Here is a 19510-nt window from a genome sequence, read left to right on the forward strand (position 1 = left end):
GAGACCCGGGTTCAATTCCCGCCTCAGGCAACTGACTGTGTGGAGTTTGCACATTCTCCCCGTGTCTGCGTGGGTTCCTCCGGGTGCTCCGGTTTCCTCCCACAGTCCAAAAATGCACAGGTCAGGTGAATTGGCCAAGCTAAATTGTCACAGTGTTAGGTGTAGGGGAATGGGTCTGGGTGGGTTGCGCTTTGGCGGGTCGGTGTGGACTTGTTGGGCTGAAGGGCCAATTTAATTTAATCTAAATAATCAAGCTGGATGTGAATCTCCTGTTCAGACATTATTGAGTGATGACCATGACACTGAATCTCATTTTCTTTTTCAGGCTGTTGATAGTTCTATCAATTTGCCCACAACAGTTGGTAAAATTATGAGTCGATGGACACTACAGATGGGTTTTCCAGTTATTACAATAGATACGACAACTGGAACTGTTACCCAAAAACACTTTCTTCTTGATCCAAATTCAACTGTGACTCGTCCTTCAAAATTCAAGTAAGTCTGATCAGGAAATTGAAGGCATTTTAGTCTGCGAAATGTTCTGATTTTTTAACAGTAATTATTGAACATAACATTGTGAAAAAGAATTTTAAATGCAGATTAGAAATTAAAATGTAACATTTTGCATTTTTCGAGCAGACACCACCCAAGGTTAAACTCACTGCTAAATGGAGTTGAAAACTCTTGGTATTTTTTATAATTAATGAGTACAAAAACAAATTTGTATTTATGTAGAGCCATATACAAACTCATCAGTTCAAACAGTTTGCTAGGAAATGCGAGAACTTGGGTATTATTTTAACAAATGTGACAGTCAGACTGCTCAGTCAGGTCTCAAATAGGGCAATGTCATGAATGAGCAGCTCCCTTGTTATGATGTTGGTGACTGCAGTTTTAACTGAAATAAAATCAATGAATAATTGAACCTGACCAAGAAAGGGGGTCACTTCTGGGCCTGGGTGTCCCTGGGGAAGGAGCACACAGTGTCTACCAACACCCTCAAGGTTTTCAGGGAGAGGTGGGCATGCGGTGCATGGAATGTTTTATTTCTCCCTCCAATTCTATTTTGATTTAGTTCCTGACCTCTCCTTCACCTTTGATCACTCAGCATTGCCTTTTGTTGTGAAGGGCACTGCTTGTCACTGGCCACTCGAGTGTTTCCTTCCTTCCTGGTGATAAAATTATAAATAAAGATTTCTGCACTCGTTGTTCTTCACTGTGTAGTATACCTGCTCGCGCGCACGCGCACACACACACACAAAACATGGGTGCTGGGGAATAAATAAGGACTAGTGCTGTTTGGTAGAGGTGTGGGGGTTTATGAGAAAAAAAGAGAAAGGGCCAGTTACAGGCAGTGGATGGCAGAGCAAATCTCTCCCACGCATCAATCATCCTTTCCTTTTTGCAGGTCACTCCAAGGTAATCAGTTTGTGTAAGAACTTTCACAGCCTTCAATGGTGAGAGCTGTGCTAAGAATGACAAATACTCCCAAGTCAATAAGAGTATTTTTGACAAATTCATTTTTTTGTGTATTTCAGTTACACTTGGATTGTACCAATTACGTGGATGAAAGGAGGAATAGAGAACAGTACTTGGTTACTGGATTCCCAAAGTATGAATTTTCCATATACTCTACAGAGATAAGTAACAATCTGAGTAAATTGTGGCAGATTAGAGGCTACTTGTTAAATGGAAATAGCACAACTGTAATTTCACAATCATGGAAAATGCCTAACAGCCCAATACTTGCAAAACTGGGGCCTACTCTCCCCACTCTCAAGTATTCCTGGCTCTACAGGATTCCAGCTGAAAATGTGTTGCTGGAAAAGCGCAGCAGGTCAGGCAGCATCCAAGGAGCAGGAGAATCAATGTTTTGGACATGAGCCTAAGAAGCTCATGCCCGAAACGTCAATTCTCCTGCTCCTTAGATGCTGCCTGACCTGCTGCGCTTTTCCAGCAACACATTTTCAGCTCTGATCTCCAGCATCTGCAGTTCTCACTTTCTACAGGATTCCAGTCAAGGTCAGGCCTTTTTATTGCCTACATCATTTTCCCATCATGTACTTAGGATTGTACTTACCATTTTAGAGCAGCACATGGTGAATGCATGTAAAGGTAAGTTTAACATCTCATCCAAAAAACAAAATATCTGACAGTGCGGCGCTCCCTCACATGGACCATCAGGTGGCTCAGCACTCCCTTGGCACGGACCTTCCGACGGTGCGGTGCTCTCTCGGCATGGACCGTTTCCCTAATGAATATGTTTTAACTGTAACAATAGAAACCATTCTGGAAATGAAATTGGATGGAAAGGAGTGGCTGGTGGCCAATATTAATGTTACGGGATATTACAGAGTGAATTACGATGAGACGAACTGGAAGAAACTTGTGAATCTATTGTTAACAAATCACGAGGTGAATATAATCTTTCTCCTTTGCTTCAATTACACTATTGTACTCGTTATTAAGGAACTGACAGAACACTTCACAATTTCCAAATCAAAGTTCAAATCGAAAGAAAACTGCTTATAGATTAGAACCTGAAGATAATGCAACAGGAAACGTGTTGACGATCCCTAATCAACTTGTTCCTCTCTAGATGATTATAAATCCTATCTCTTAGACCATTTCCAACACTTAACCCACAACTGAAGTAAGGCTCACTGGTCTATAATTACTAGGGTTGTCTCTACTCCCCTTCTTGAACAAGGGAACAATGTTTGCTATCCTCTAGTCTTCCGGCACTATTCTTGGAGAGAATGACAACATAAAGATCAAAGCCAAAGGCTCTGCAATCTCCTTCCTGGCTTCTGAAAGAATCCTAGGATAAATCCCATCCGGCCCAGGGGACTTATCTATATTCACACTTTCCAGAATTGGTAACATCTCCTTCTTGTGAACGTCAAAGCCCGTCTACTCTAGTAACCTGTATCTCAGTATTTTCCTCAACAACATTGTCTTTTTCCAGTGTGAATACTGACAAAAAATATTCACTTCGCACTTCCTCTATCTCCTCGGACTCCACACAACTTCCCACTACTGTCCTTGATTGGCCCTAATCTTTCTCTAGTCATTCTTTTATTCCTGATATACCTATAGAAAGCTTTAGGGTTTTCCTTGATCCTACCTGCCAATGACTTCTCATGTCCCCTCCTGGCTCTTCTTAGCTCTCTCTTTAGGTCTTTCCTAGCTAACTGGTAACTCTCAAGTGCCCTAACTGAGCCTTCACATCCCATCCTAACGTAAGCCTTCTTCTTCCTCTTGACAAGAGATTCACATTCTTTAGTAAACCAGGGCTTCCTCACTTGACCACTTCCTCTCTGCCTGACAGGTACATACTTATTAAGGACACGCAGTAGCTGTTCCTTGAATAAGCTCCACATTTCAATCGTGCCCAGTTCCCTGCAGTTTCCTTCCTCACCCTATGCATCCTAAATCTTGTCTAATTACATTTCCCCCAGCAATAACTCTTGCCCTGTGGTATATATCTATCCCTTTCCATCACTAAAGTAAACATAACCGAATTTGGGGTTACTATCACCAAAGTGCTCACTTATCTCCAAATCTAACACCTGGCCAGATTCATTCCCCAGTATCAAATTCAATGCGGCCTCGCCCCTTGTTGATTTGTCTACATACTGTGTCAGGAAACCATCTTGCACACACTGGACAAAAACTGACCCATCTAAAATACTCAAACTAGAATATTTACAGTCAATATTTGGAAAGTTAAAGACCCCAGTAAGAACTACCTTGTTACTCTTGCTCCTATCCAGAATTATCTTTGCTATCGTTTCCTGTACGTCTCTGGAACTATTCAGAGGTCTACAGAAAGCTCCCAACAGGGTGACTTCTCCTTTCCTTTTTCTAACCTCAGCCCATACTACCTCAAAAGACAAGTCCTCAAACTTCCTTTCTGTTACCGTAATATTGTCCTTAACAAAGCCACACCTCCCCCTCTTTTACCACCTTCCTTGTTCATACTGAAACATCTAAATCCTGGAACCTGCAACAACCATTCCTGTCCCTGCTCCATCTATGTCTCCGAAATGTCCACAACTTCGAAGTCCCAGGAACCAGCCCATGCTACAAGTTCATCCACCTTATTCTGGATGCTCCTGGCATTGAAGTAGACACACTTCAAACCACCTTCCTGCTTGCTGGTGAAGTCTTGTGACCTTGAAGCCTTATTTCTGATCTCACTACTCTCAACCTCCTGGACACTGAAACTTCAAGTTAGGTTCCCATTCCCCTGCTGAATTAGTTTAAACCCTTCTGAATAGCATTAGCAAATTTCCATAGTTAAACTTACACAATAGGTACTGAAGTGATGGCATGTGACTCCCACAGCATCCTTGGACATTAAAAGATGACAGTGCTGCTCAATTAATCATGTAAAGTCTTTGTTGCTAACCCAGTATCATTCAGATGCCAATATTCAAGTTGCAAGGAGCAACTTGCCTTTCGTACAAATTGCCTTTCACCAGCATTTGACCCCTAAGCATGTTCACTCTGCGTGCTTTGCAAATGGGCAATTAAGTAATTCCAAATTAAATGTAACTGGAGTTTGCACATACCTGCTTCATGTATTTGCTCCTTCACTATCCAGCCCAGTCTTTTGTCCTGACCCTGGACATTTCTCAGCCATTTTCCAGTTGCACCTCACATTGTGAGAACGGCAAATAATGACAGTGGTCAGAGCTGGTGGTGGACATCATCAGCGCTTGCTCACCCTGGTCACTATGTAGTCCCCACCACCTGAGCCTGCAAGTCCCCTTTTACCTCGTATTACCCGGACAGCCCATTTCCATTCATTCTCTTCATGTGGAGACGCATCATATTGAATTTTGCCTCCAATTGAAACAAAAACAAAAATTTCCTGAGAAACTCAGCAGGTCTGGCAGTGTCTATGGAGTGAAAGCAGAGTTAATATTTCATGCTTAGTGACCTTTCATCAGAACTTTCTTCACTATCCCCTGAAACTCGCTCTTACATCCTAAGGGCGCCCACCCTGATTCTCTGTGCTTCCCAGTGGAGGTCATGAAGTTGGGCACTGCCAATAACACCCTTCTAATGGGTCCCAAGCACTCCAAGTCTGTTCAGCAAAGCCTCCCGCCATACACCATAAGCTCAACCCATTAATGTCTTTGTTCCCATCTTTACAAATGCTTTCTCCCTCAGTCTCAATTCCCCCATCTCTTTTGGCAGTGAAACCACTCACTCCCTGCACCAACAGCCCCTTGCTGCCTCCTGAATGATCAATGAAAAAAAAATCGCTCGGACTTTATTTGCCCCAGACATCTGACTGACCTTGACAAGGAACCCCTGGTCATGACTGACCAGATCTCTACCACTATGTTTACAGCTCCCTCTAACTGATTATTTGATTTCTCTCTGCTGTGTGCGAAATCACGTCTCACTAACTTAACTAAGTTTTTTGAAGAATTAACAAGTAGGATTCATGAAGGCAGAGTGATGAATGTGAACTATATGCACTTCAGTAAGGCATTTGACAAGGTTCTGCATGGTAGACCGGTTAGCAAGGTTAGATCAAATGGAATACAGGGAGAACTTGCCATTTGGATACAGAACTGACTTGAAGTTAGGAGACAGATTGGTGGAGGATTGCTTTTCAGACTGGAGGCCGGTGATCTGCGGTGTGCCATAAGGATTGGTGCTAGGTCCACAGCTTTTTTCATTTTATATAAATGATTTGGGTGTCAATATAGGAGGCATGGTTAATAAGTTTGCAGATGACACCAAAATTGGTGGTGTAGTGGATATTGAAGAGTACAACGAGACTTTGATCAGATGGGCTGATGAGCGGCAGATGCCGTTTAATTTAGATAAATGTGAGATGCTGCATTTTGGAAAGGGCAAATCAGGACAGCATTTATACAATTAATGATAAGGTCCTAGGGAGTGTTGCTGAACAAAAGGACCTTGGGGTGCAGGTTCATAGTTCCTTGAATGCTTGCTTTTATTGGTCAGTGCATTGAGTGGGTCATGACCTCGGCCAAGACAGAGGGCTGCGGGTGGGGTGAGACACATTTTCAATCCGGGGTTTCTGGTACCCATTAGTCACAGGCACAGTATATGGCCATAGTCACTTGTCCACTCAGGTCATTGATGGGCAGTTGGGAGGTCATATTGTGACTGTATAGGACATTGGTTAGGCCACTTTTGGAATACCGTGTGCAATTCTGGTTGCCCTGCTATAGGGAGGATGATGTGAAATTTAAAAGGGTTCAGAAAAGATTTACAAGGATGTTGCCAGGATTGGAGGGTTTGAACTATAGGGAACGACTGGATAGGCTAGGACTATTTTCCCTGGAGTGTCGTGGGCTGAGGGGTGATAGTTTATAAAAACAAGAGGGGCACAGATAGGGTGAAAGCCAAGGTCGTTTCCACAGGGTAGTGGAGTCCAAATTTGGAGGGGAAAGATTTAAAAAGAACCTAAGGGGCAATGCTTTCATGCAGAGGGTGGTGTGTGTATGGAATGAGCTGTCAGAGGAAGTGGTGGAGGCTGGTACAATTACAGCTTTTAAAAAGCATCTGGATGGGTATATGAATAGTGAGGGTTTACAGGGATATGGGACAAGTGCTGGCAAATGAGACTAGATTAGGTTAGGATATCTGGTCGGCATGGACGAGTTTGAACAAAGGATTTGTTTCCATGCTATACATCTCCATGACTCTATGCTGCTGCTGGTCCTACGGGACTGACTGCTGCCCACTCCTGGGACAGCAGTCAGACAGATTTCTGCCCATCAATAACCTGAGTGGACAAGTGACCATGGCCATATACCGTGCCTGTGACTAATGGGTACCAGGAACCACGGATTGAAAATGTGTCTCACCCCACCTGCAGCCCTCTGTCTTGGCCGAGGTCATGACCCACTCATTGTCCAACATGGTCATTTGGTTGAATACATGAGTAGTTTTGTTGCCACAGAGACAGCTAGCACATACCTTAGATGTTAGATTGCTGTCTCAATGTATTGTACAGCAATGGTCAGCTGCACCCAGTACTACTCCCTCAGGACAACCAGACTACCTGTGTGTTTGCACTGAAGAGCACATCAAAATGGCATTATTGGGTGTCTTTGATTGGCTTTAGCTCCAGTGCGCTAACAGTCTTGGTGTGGCAAGGGAGGATCCTGAGAGCATCTAGGTAGGCATGGTACAAGTGAGTATTAAGCGAGCAAGTCAGTGGCTCCAAGATGCAGCTTGGTTCACTGTATGAGTCAGATGCCTATCTCTGTTCAGCATCCTTGCAGCAGCCTCTCAATGCTTGCTCTGGTATGCCCTACAATGCAGGTCTATGCTTCCTGAGCATCCTGCAAGTGGATCAGAGATGCCTTGAAGGGCATGAGAGGTTGTTAAAGTCAGACGAGGAGTGTGTACAGTTGCAGATTGTGCTCTGAAGTGCTGTTTGGTACTGAACAACATGGACACTCCTCACAGTCAGTGTGTATGATACCTGCTTTGACTTCCATATTGTGCTTTCTCAATGTTGAGCTCATTTGGAACATTTTGTAAATTAGAAAGTGGAATATTAATGAGGTGGGTCATCGCTCGGGTGCCTGTCCCCTGTGCAAAATGTCCCTGCTGCAGCCTTTCAATACTAACTAGAAACTGAACTCAACATTGAAAATATTAAATATTTATATTATTAATGTAAATATGGTATGAAGCCATGTAAATACTGTCTGCAAGAGCAGGTCAGAGGCTAGGAATCCTTTACTAAATAGCTCACATCCTGACTCCCCCAGGCCTGTCCACATCTACAAACCAAAAGTCAGGAGTGTGATGAAATGCTCCCCACTTGCCCTGGATGAATACAACTCCAACAATATTCAAGTAGCTTGACGCCATCCAGGACAGATCAGCCCATGTGTTTGGCACCATATACTCAAGCATCCACTCCCTCCACCACCAACGTTCAGTTGCAGCAATGTGTACCATGTACAAGATGCACTGATGAAATTCATTAAGACTTCTTAGACAGCATCTTTCAAACTCATGACCACTTCCATTGAAAAGAACAAGGCCAGCAGCAGATACCTGCACCACTTCAAGTTCTCCTCCAAGTCCCTCACCATCCGGACTTGGAAATATATCACCATTCCTTCAGCGTTGCTGGATCAAATCCTGGAATTTCCTCCCTGATGGCATTGTGGGTCAGACTACAACAAATGGACTATAACAGTTCAAGAAGCAGCTCACCACCATCTTTTCAGGAGCAACTAAGTGTGGGCAAAAAATTCTGGTCAGTGACACAGATGTCCCATGAGTGAATTAAAAAAAGCAGTGGCTAATGAGATAGTGGATATGTAAGTGTGCATTTTAGAACACTTTGATAGATTCTGGAAAGTAGCAAATGGAGCAAAAGTAGCATCTTTTGAAGAAGGGAGGGAAGCCAAAAATGGGAAACTGTAGGCCAGTTAGTTTTACATCTGTCATCAGGAAGGTGCGAGAATAGATCATTGAAGAGATTATGGCTGGACATGTGGAAAGTCCCAAGGTAATCAGAAAGAATAATCATGGTCTTTGAACTGAATATCTTGTTAAGATATTTACTAGGGTGGCTCAGTGGTTAACATTGCTGCCTCATAGCGCCAGGGACTTTACTGTTTGTGTGGAGTTTGCACATCCTCCCTATGCCTGTGTGGGTTTCCTCCGGGTGCTCTGGTTGTCCTCCAGAGTCCAAACATTTGCAGATTAGGTGAATTGACCATGGGAAATGCAGGGATAGGGGAGGAAGTGGTAGGTCTGGTCAGGATGCTCTTCAGAGGGTCTGCGAGGACTCAATGGGCTGAATGACCTGCTTCCACACAACTGGTAGGGATTCTATGCTAGGCCCCACTGGACTTCTCATCCTCTTCGCCGACGAATCTTGCTCCATGACCCTCACACCCCTGTGTGTATATGTGTGTCTGTCTTTGTTCTTTGTGATACTTTGATCTTTTACTATAAATTCTGTGTCCCATGATCCTGAAAAAAAATCTTGAATTTTTTAAATGAGAGAGAAGTATAACCTTATGCAAAAAAGTACTGAAACCTTTGTTATGACCAGCTGAAGAAACTGAACCGAAAGGAGCCAGCCCTGTTCTTCTCAACTGGTCAGAATAAGGCTCAACAATCTCAGTCGAATAGATTGTGTTCTTTGCAATTCCAGTGTTTTCCCAGTTGCAGCCGGTCTCTTCATAGAGTGTTCTTTTCAAAAAGTCCAAGATATCAAAGTATGTCACGTCAATTATTTTCAAGATTAATATTTCAGACACCTTAATAGTAAGGGCTTCAAAACAATTCACCATTACTTATATGTTCCATCTCAACTCAGATTGTAAGTTAGTACACAATACCCAGTCTAGGGATACCATTCAACTTTAAAATGTTTTACATTTCTCTTTTACAGCATTTACCAGTCATTAATCGAGCACAGATAATGGCCGACTCATTTAATCTTGCAAGGTAAGTCGCGTACAACTTGCATGGATCTAAAAATCAGCAAATTTAATCATGCAGTGAAAGGTAACATTATTAACACTGCTGTAAATATGATTCTTGTTGTAAAATATGATTTGGAGACGGCAGTGTTGGATTGGGGTGTACAAAATTAAAAATCACACAACACCAGGTTATAGTCCAACAGGTTTAATTGGAAGCACTAGCTTTCGAACGCTGCTCCTTTGTCAGGTGGTTGTGGAGTATAAGATTGCAATACACAGAATTTGCAGCAAAAGTTTACAATGTGATGTAACTTGCCAAGTTTGGTATCCATGTATTCTGCCCCACCAGTTACCTAATGAAGGAGCACTGCTCTGAAAGCTTCTACTTTCAAATAAACCTGTTGGACTATAACCTGGTGTCATGTGAATTTTAACTTTGTCCACCCCAATCCAACACTGGCACCTCCACATCATGGCCAGACAACGAAAGCAAGCATGCCCTAATGCCTTCTTGACCACCCTATCCACTTATGGTTCCTGGATCTTTCTGTATGTCAATGCTTCTAAGGATTCTGCCATTTATTGTATAATTCCCTCCTGCATTAGATCTTTTCAAATGCATCACCTTGCATTTGTCCAGATTAAACTCCAACTGTTATTTCTCCATCCAAATCTCGAGCCTGTATCCTCTGGCAATCCTCCTCATTATCCACAGCTCCCCCAATCTATACATTGTCTACAAACTTAGTAATTGGATGACCTACATTCTCTTCCAAATCATTTATTTGCATGACAAAACAACGGAAGTCTCAGAACTGATCCCTGTGAAACACCACTGGTCACAGATCTCCAGTCAGAAAAACCCTGTTATGACTTGCCTTTTATGACGAGCCAGTTCTGTATCCATCTTAGCAGCTCACGGTGAATCCCATGTGACTTCATCTTCTATATCAGACTACCTTGAGGGACCTTGTCAAAGACCTTGCTAAAGTTCATGTAGACAATATCCACTGCCCTACCCTCAAGTATATTTGTTGCTTCATCAAAAAACTCAAATCAAGTTTGTGGGGCATGACTTTCCCCTACAAAAAGCCATGCTATTGCTACAAAGTGATCAATATTGTGGATTTGATTCCCGCACCTGTTGAGATTACCATGAAGATCCATGTCAACCTCAGACTAAACCAACCTCAGGGGGCCTCTTGTGGCACAGTGGTAGTGTCTCTACCTCTCAACTTCCAACTGTTCCGGGGTGTAATATACCATCTGTGAAGAGGTTGGTCAGAAAATATCTCAACAATCTTTGGTGATGACAGAGCAACCCTATGCTCCTCTGGGACTATGGTGGCATTTTGGTAATGTCACTGGACTAGTGATCCAGAACCCAAGGGTAATGTTCTAGGGACATAGCAGATGGTGAAATATGAATTTGATTTAAAAAAAAACCTGGAATAAAAGTTTGACTTAATGGCGACCGTGTATAACCACTACTAATTGTTGTGAAAACCCATCTAAAATCAATAATACTGTTTAGGAAGGCAAACTGCTGTCCTTACTCACTCTGGCCGATGCCTCCCTCTAGATCCACAGCAGTATGGCTGATCTTAACTCCTCTCCAGGCAATTAGGACTGGGCAATAAAAACTTGCCTGATCAGCCACACCCACATCCCACAAATGAATTATAAAAAGACCCCTCAAGGTTTTCAGGGCGAGGTGTGGAGTGCTTTATTTCCCCCTCTGACTCCATTCTGATTTAATCACTGCATCCCCCTTCACTTTTTGATCACTTTGTTGAGGAGGGCAATGTTTGTCACTGGCCATTCAGATGTTTCCTTTCTTCCTGGTGGTGGAATATGAATAAAGATTTATGCACTAGTTTTTCACTGTGTCCTACTCCTGTACACACACGACAACAACAAAAATATAAACAGGGCATTTAGAATCTCCTATGTTCAGAGGACTAATTTTGAGCTGGTTATCCACAGCCAGTTAAAAAAATACATAACCAGGTATTATGGACTAGGCCAGACCACTCAAAAAACATTCTTAAACAGACAGCCCCAGACTATAACTTTGCAATTTATCTTGGTAAGTGAACAGTGAAAATTACCCGGAGTAAGATAGCTAGGTTGACTACTAGATTTCAAAACTGACATTTATTCAAAAAATTACACAATGAAACACAAAGAAACACAAAAGAATAAAGAACCCCTAGAGGACTCGACCTATCCAACTAGACTTAATTATGCTGTTCCGAATATACACAACGGTCCCAATAAGCAAACTCCCTTTAAAAACCAGTATAAATGGAACACATACTAACAGGTTGAAGTTGAAGGGCAGAAAAGAGAGAGAGACTTTCCACACAGCTCCCTGTTGAACTTCCCAGTTCAAGACAAAACTAAAACTGCTCAGCCCAGCTAAAGAGCTGACCACTCCCTTTTCATTATACAGGTCATTTCTAAAACATGACCAGTTCGGTCTGAGGTCTCATCTGTTTACATATAAACAAAAGGCCTCTCAAAATCCTTTTCATCTCTGTACTAAACCAGACTGATCAGAGCCCAGCCCGGTTTATTGTCCCTCTGAAAAATATCAAGGATAGATTTCTTTGAGCTAAGGATCGGCTTTTAGAAAAAAAAAGGGACTAGCTTTGTGACACAGGAGATTTAGAATCTCCTCAGTTTAGAGGACTGACTCAGAGCTGGCTGGCCACAGCCAAGAGAACATAAAAGAATGAATTATAAAAAGGACCCTGCCAGCTCAATCCGAGTTGCCCCTTGGATCAGGGTCGTGTTGATGGTTTGAAGGAATGCACAGCAATTCTGAAAGACCTGCTCCACTCTGCCAGGGTAACTACTGGCATCTCTCTGCCATCTCACAGTCACTCTGCCTCTGCTACTGACTGAAAACTGCTGATAACCATGACAAGCTTCCTGGCTTTGTGTTGCACTAACCAGCCAGGCCAAACAGAGTGTATGAGGTGCAGGTCAGAGGGCAAAGTGGCGCCAAGTCAGGATGCTTTGAACATTGGATAGGCTGAAAAGTGAGGGAGTGCAAAGAGACAGAGTATGCAGCCCTGGAGGTGCAGCCTAGTCCAGTCCACGAACTGTGTACAAAGTATCCCCGCAGCAGCATGGCAATGAAAGATGCTGCTAAGCTGTGAAGTGCAGCAATGCACTGCAGAAGTGTATTGTAAATGGACTAGAGATATGCCATGATGATGCAGAGAGGCTGGTGTGTCAGACGCCAATGAATACTTTTGTTGAGTACATGCAGATGCTGCTCATGAGGCAAGGCCTGAGATGTTAGTGCTAGGTATTGAAAATGAATGCCCGGAGGAGTAATTGGTGACCTGGAGTCGCCAGGTACCTGCTTCGGCCTTTATGTTGGGAATTCTCAGAATCTAGATTCTATTTGGTGGGTGGGTGAGTGCATATTAATGAGCTGAGGTTGTTTCGAAATGAGAGTGATAATGACTATGTTAATAAGTCCCTCACTGCCCACTAGCAAAAATATCAACTCTGTCTGAGACTTGGTTGGAAAATGCAACCTTTTGATCTCAGTGTTGAGAAGGACCTTGCTCGACACCTCACCTGATTTTCCAATATTTCTCACCAAAACTCATGTCATTCATGGCTTGAGAAGATTCTGGCCTTGAAATAAGCTGTCTTGTTTTACAAGTATATCAATTCCATATTGATATACAAAGACAGTGAAACAGTGAAAAGTATTATATTTTATAGCCAACTGACTTTCAAAGGCACTTCCCTATAAATCTAATTGATGAACATTTTTTGTCCCTGACAGAGCAAAATATCGTGAAACCACAGCGGCACTAGACACAACAAAATACCTGGTCAGTGAGTTGGAATATATTCCATGGCAGGCTGCCCTCGATAACCTGGCATATTTTGAGCTCATGTTTGACCGTACAGAGGTTTTTGGGCCCATGAAGGTATGGAATTCTGAAAAAGTAATTTTTTTTCCAGGCCTTTTGCACTCTGTCAGTAAACACTGAGGCTTTGTGGGTTGGGAGCATTGTAAAGTAACTGATATAAGGTGGCGTGGTTCTGTCACTATGGATTCTACTGACCATGATATCTTGGTGTAGAGTTCTATTCTGCACTATAGAGGTTACTCTCTGAGTCTAGTTGTACCTACTCAGAGGCTGCTGTATCTCTGTCTCTGCCTTGAATGACAATTTTATGATACCACAATATAGACTTATTTATGTCCAATTTTACAGAATATCGATCTCTATATTACCAAACCCATATTATACCTACACAACATACATATTTACTGCTCTTTATACCTTCAATCCTCCCACACGGAGTTGTGGAGAATTAGTCAACTCACAAATATACATCCTCAATGACATATGAGCCCAACACATCAGTCAAAAGGGAAGGCTGGAGCATTTGAAACAAACTTTAGCTAGAAGTGCTGTTTGAATGATCCATCTTGGCCTCCTCTGGAAGACCCCAGCATCACAGATACCAGTCTTCAGCCAATTCAATTCACTCCATGAGATAGCAAGAAATTATTAAAAGCCTTGGTAGCATCCAGTGCCATTGGCCTTAATGACATTCTGTCAATAGTACTGAAAAGTTGTACTCCAGAACTAGCTGAATGCCTAATCAAGCTGTTACAATAAATCTGCAACAATGGCATCTACCTGACAATGTGAAAAATTGCCCAGTTTTGTCCTATACACAAGAAGCAGGACAGATCTCACCCACCTAATTACTACCCCATTTACTGTTAATCATCAGTAAAGTCGTGGAAGGTGTCATCAACAGTACTATCAACCAGCATCTGCTCAGTTACGCCCAGTTTGGGTTCTGCCAGGGCCACTCAACTCCTCACCTTATTACAGCCTTGGTTTAAACATGGAAAAAAGAGCTGAATTCCAGAGGGGAGGGGAGAATGACAGCCTTGGCATCAAGGAGTCCTAGCAAAATTGGAAACAATGAAAAACAGGAGTAAAATTCTCCATTTAGAGTCATACCGGGCACACTGGAAAATGGTTGTGGTTGTTGGAGGGCAGTCATCTGAGAAATAGGACATCTCTGCAAGAGTTCCTGAGGGTAGGATCCTAGACCCAATCATCTTCAGCTACTTCATCAGCAACCTTCCCTCCATCATAATGACAGAGGTGGAGATGTTTGCTGATGATTGTGCGATGTTCAGCACCATTCATGAAGCCTCAGATATTGAAGCAGTTCAAGTACAAATGTAGCCAAACCTGGACATTATCTAACTTTGGGCTTACAATTTACAAGTAAAAACCAGGCATTGACCATCTCCAACAAGAGAGAATGAAACTATTGTCCTTTGACATTCAATTTTCTATTGTCCTGGAGGTTACCATTGACCAGGAACTGAACTGGGCTAGCCATATAAATAGGCTAAATTGAGTACTGTAGATGCTGGAGATTAGAGTCAAGAGTGTGGTGCAGGAAAAGCACAGCAGGTCAGGCAGCATCAGAGGAGCAGGAAAAATCGACATTTCAGGCAAAAACCCTTCATCACCATATAAATACTTTGGTGACAACAGCAGCTCGCTGGGTCTCTTGCAGCAAGTAACTTATCTCTTGACTCCCAAAGCCTGTCCACCATATATAAGACCACAAATCATGGGTATGTTGAAATACGAACTATTTGCCTGAATGAATGCAGCTCCAACAGCAGTCACAAAGCTTGGCAACACATCCACAAACATCTATTCCTTCCACTATTGACACTCGGTTGTAGAAGTGTGCTCTGTCTAAAAGATGCACTTCAGAAATCCTTCAACAGCACCTTCCAAGCACATGACCACTTCCATCTCAAAGGACAAGGGCAGCAGATGTGAACACCACCGCCTGCAAGTTTCTCTCTGAGCCACTAACCATCCTGACCTGGAAATATATCATTGTTCTTTCAGTGTCACGAGGTCAAAATCCTCTCTAAAGACATTGTGGGTTTATCTACAGCACATGGACTGCAGCAGTTCAAGAAGGCAGCTCATCCCCACCTTCTCAAGGGCAATAAGGGATGGGAAATAAATGCTGGCCCAGCCAGTGATGTCCATATCCTGTGAATGAATAAAAAAACCTTTATCCTTTAACCTTGAAAAACCAAATCACCCAAGCTTATTTACAGGTAGAATTCGAAACAGTTCATGTGACATCCCTCATTCCTCCATATTACTTCAGAGGCAGCCCCTGAAACATCACAATGTTATAAACTAGATACATGCAATAGTTGGGCATCAGTTCTGTTGGTCTGCCTGTTATGCGGTACTTTATCAAACCCCTTTTGGATGTTTCCATACGCAACATGCACCTCATTGCCTTTACTGAAAAATATAATCAAGTTACAGTACTGTCGTTATCTGAGAGGCTTTTAAACAATTTAGCAAGAGGTTTCTAATACAGTTTTAATGTGGAAATGCCAGTGTTGGGCTGGGTTAGACAAAATCAGGAATCACATAACACCACGTTATAGTTATAGTGAACCTGACAAAGGAGCAGTACTCCGAAAGCTTGAGATTTCAAATAAACTTGTTGGACTATAACCTGGTGTTGTGTGACTAATGCAGTTTTATTGATGCAGCTGTAAGAAATTCAATTATGGCATTTAGAACTTAGAACATTACAGTGCAGTACAGGCCCTTCAGCTCTGGATGTTGTGCCAACCTCCGAACCAATCAGATGCTCATCTAACCTACACTATTCCATTTTCATCCATATGTTTATCTAATGGCTATTTAAATTCCCTTAAAGTTGGAGAGTTTACCACTGTTATAGGCAGGACGTTCCATGCCTTTACTGCTCTCTGAATAAAGAAACTGGTCTATAATTACAAGGGTTGTCCCTAAGAACAAAGAACAGAGAAAATTAAGGCACAGGAACAGACTGTTCAACTCTCCAAGGCTGTGCTGATCCAGATCCTCTATCTCAACCGGTCACCTTTTTTCTAAGGATCTGTATCCCTTTGCTCCCTGCCCATTCATGTATCTGTCTTGATACATCTTAAGTGAAGCCAGCGTGCCCATCCCTACCACCTCTGCTGGCAACGCGTTCCAGGCACCCACCACTCTCTGCGTAAATAATTTTCCACGCACATCTCTCCTAGACTTCCCCCCCCCGCCTCACTTTGAACTTGTGACCCTTAGTAATTGAGTCCCCCACTCTGGGGGGAAAAAAGTTTCTTGGTATCCACCCTTTCTATACCTTTCATAATTTTGTCGACGTCAATTAAATCCCCCCCCCATCCAACCTCTGCCTTTGTAATGAAAATAATCTTCTCTACACAACCTCTCTTCATATACCAGGCAACGTCCTAGGGAGCCTCCTCTGCACCCTCTCCAAAGTATCCACATCCTTTTGGTAATGTGGTGACCAGAACTGTACGCAGTATTCCAACATTGGCCGAACCAAAGTCCTATACAACTGTAACATGATCTGCTAACTCTTGTATTCAATACCCCATCTGATGAAGGAAAGCATGCCGTATGCCTTCTTGACCACTCTACTGACTTGTGTTGCTACCTTCAGAGAACAATAGGCCCTGAACACCCAGCTCTCTCTGTATATCAATTTTCCCCAAGACTTTTCCATTTACTGTATAGTTTGCTCTTAAATTGCATCTTCCAAAATGCATCACGTCGCATTTGCCCAGATTGGGCTCCATCTGCCATTTCTCTGCCCAACTCTTCAATCTATCTATATTCTGCTGTATTCTCTGATTTCCCCTTCACTATCTGCTACTCCACTAATCCTAGTTCATCTGCAAACTTGTTAATCAGGCCACCTATATCTTCCTCCAGATCATTTATGTATATCAGAAACAACAGTGATCCCAGCACAGATCACTGTGGAACACCACTGGTCATAGTTCTCCATTTTGAGAAACTCCCTTCCACTACTCTCTGTCTCCTGTTGCCCAGCCAGTTCTATATCCATCCAGCTAGTACACCCTGGACCCCATGCAACTTCACCTTCTCCATCAGCCTACTATGGGAATCTTATCAAACACGTTACTAAAGTCCGTTTATATGATATCCACAGCCCTTCCCTCATCAATAAACTTTGTCGCTTCCTCAAAAGAATTCTATTAGGTTTGTAAGACATGACCTTCCCTGCACAAAGCCATACTGCCTATCACTGATAAACCCATTTTCTTCCAAATGGGAATAAATTCTATCTCCCACTGTCTGCTCCATCAGCTTCCCTACCACTGACGTCAGGCTCACATGTCTATAATTATTTGGATTATCCCAGCTACCGTTCGTAAACAAAGGGACAACGTTAGCAATTTTCCAGTCCTCCGGGACCTCATCCATGATCAAGGATGCTGCAAAGATATCTGTTAAAGTCCCAGATATTTCCTCTCACTTCTCTCAGTAACCTGGCATAGATCTCACCTGGACCTGGGGACCAGTCCACCTTAGTGCCTTTTAGAATATCCAACACTTCCTTCCTCCTTATGCTGACTTGACTGAGAGTAATCAAACATGCATCCCTAACCTCAACATCCATCATATCCCTCTCCTTGATGAATAACAATGCAAAGTGCTCATTAAGAATCTCACCCATTTTATCTGACTCCATGCATAACTTTCCACCATTGTCCTTGAGCGGGCCAACCCTTTCTCTAGTTACTCTCTTGCTCTTTACAGATGAATAAAAGGATATGGGATTTTCCTTAACCCTGTTTGCTAAAGATATTTCATGACCCCTTTTAACCCTCTTAATTCCTTGTTTCAGATTGATCCTACATTCCTGATATTTTTCCAAAGCTTTGTCTATCTTCAGGTGCCTAGACCTTATGTACGCTTTCTTTTTCCTCTTAGCAAGAATCACAATTTCACCTGTCATCCATGGTTTCCTAATCTTGCCATTTCTATCCCTAATTTTCACAAGAACATATCTCTCCTGCACTTGAATCAACCTCTCTTAAAAGCCTCCCACACATCAAACAGCTGCTCCCAATCTACATTCCCCAGCTCCTGCTGAACTTTGGTATAGTTAACCTTCCCCCAATTTAGAACTTTTCCTTTCGAACCAATCTCGCCTTTGTCCATGAGTATTCTAAAACTTACGGAATTGTGATCACTATTCCCAAAGTAATTCCCCACTGAAACTTTAACCACCTGGCCGGGCTCATTTCCCAACATTGGGTCCAGTGTGGCCCCTTCCCGAGTTGGACCATTTACATACTGCTCTATAAAATCCTCCTAGATGCTCCTTACAAATTCTGTTCCATCTAGACCTCTAACACTAAGCGAATCCCTGTCAATGTTGGGAAAATTAAAATCTCCTTATCACCACCACCCTGTTGATCCTACATCTTTCAATGATCTATTCATATATTTGTACCTCTATCTCATGCTCACTGTTGGGAGGCCTCTAGGACAGCCCAACAATGTTACCGCTCTCTTCCTATTTCTGAGCTCTGCCCATATCGCCTCACCGCTTGAGTCCTCCATAGTGTTCTCCTTCAGCACAGCTGTGATATCCTTTCTGACCAGTAATGCAACTCCTCCACCCCTTTTACCTCCCTCTCTATCCCGCCTGAAATATCGATATCCTGGGATATTTAGTTGCCTATCTTGCCCTTCCCTCAACCAAGTCTCAGTAATAGCAATAACATCATACTCCCAGGTACTAACCCAAGGCCTAAGTTCATCTGCCTTACCTACTGTACTTCTTGCATTAAAACTAATGCACCTCAGACCACCTGTCCCTTTGCATTCATCATCTGCTCCCTGCCTACTCTTCCCCTGCGTCTCACTGACTTCATTATCTAATTCCTTACAGGCTTTAGTTACTACCTGTTTACTGTCCATTAACCTCTTCATTTGGCTCCTATCCCCCGCCACATTAGTTTAAACCCTCCCTAACAGTGTTAGCAAAAGCACCCCCAAGGACACTGGTTCCAGTCAGGTCCAAGTGTAGACCATCCAATTTGTAATAGTCCCACCTCCCCCAGAATGCATCCCAGTGTCCCAAAAGTCTGATCCCCTCCCTCCTGCACCATCTCTCAAGCCACTCATTCATCC

General features: G+C 42.9%; 1 protein-coding gene across 1 annotated transcript in view; it reads left to right on the forward strand.

Annotated features, from left to right (window-relative positions):
- The window catches only part of anpepb.1 (alanyl (membrane) aminopeptidase b, tandem duplicate 1), a 94855-nt gene that overhangs the window by 58166 nt on the left and 17179 nt on the right, over positions 1–19510 (forward strand). The window contains exons 10-14 of the mRNA XM_072565462.1: positions 326–495; positions 1539–1612; positions 2282–2415; positions 9422–9477; positions 13267–13414. Of these exons, the coding sequence (XP_072421563.1) occupies positions 326–495; positions 1539–1612; positions 2282–2415; positions 9422–9477; positions 13267–13414 (582 nt within the window). The remainder of the gene's footprint in view (positions 1–325; positions 496–1538; positions 1613–2281; positions 2416–9421; positions 9478–13266; positions 13415–19510) is intronic.

This window comes from Chiloscyllium punctatum, chromosome 48 (genome assembly GCF_047496795.1).
Source record: "Chiloscyllium punctatum isolate Juve2018m chromosome 48, sChiPun1.3, whole genome shotgun sequence".
Taxonomy (NCBI): Eukaryota; Metazoa; Chordata; class Chondrichthyes; order Orectolobiformes; family Hemiscylliidae; genus Chiloscyllium; species Chiloscyllium punctatum.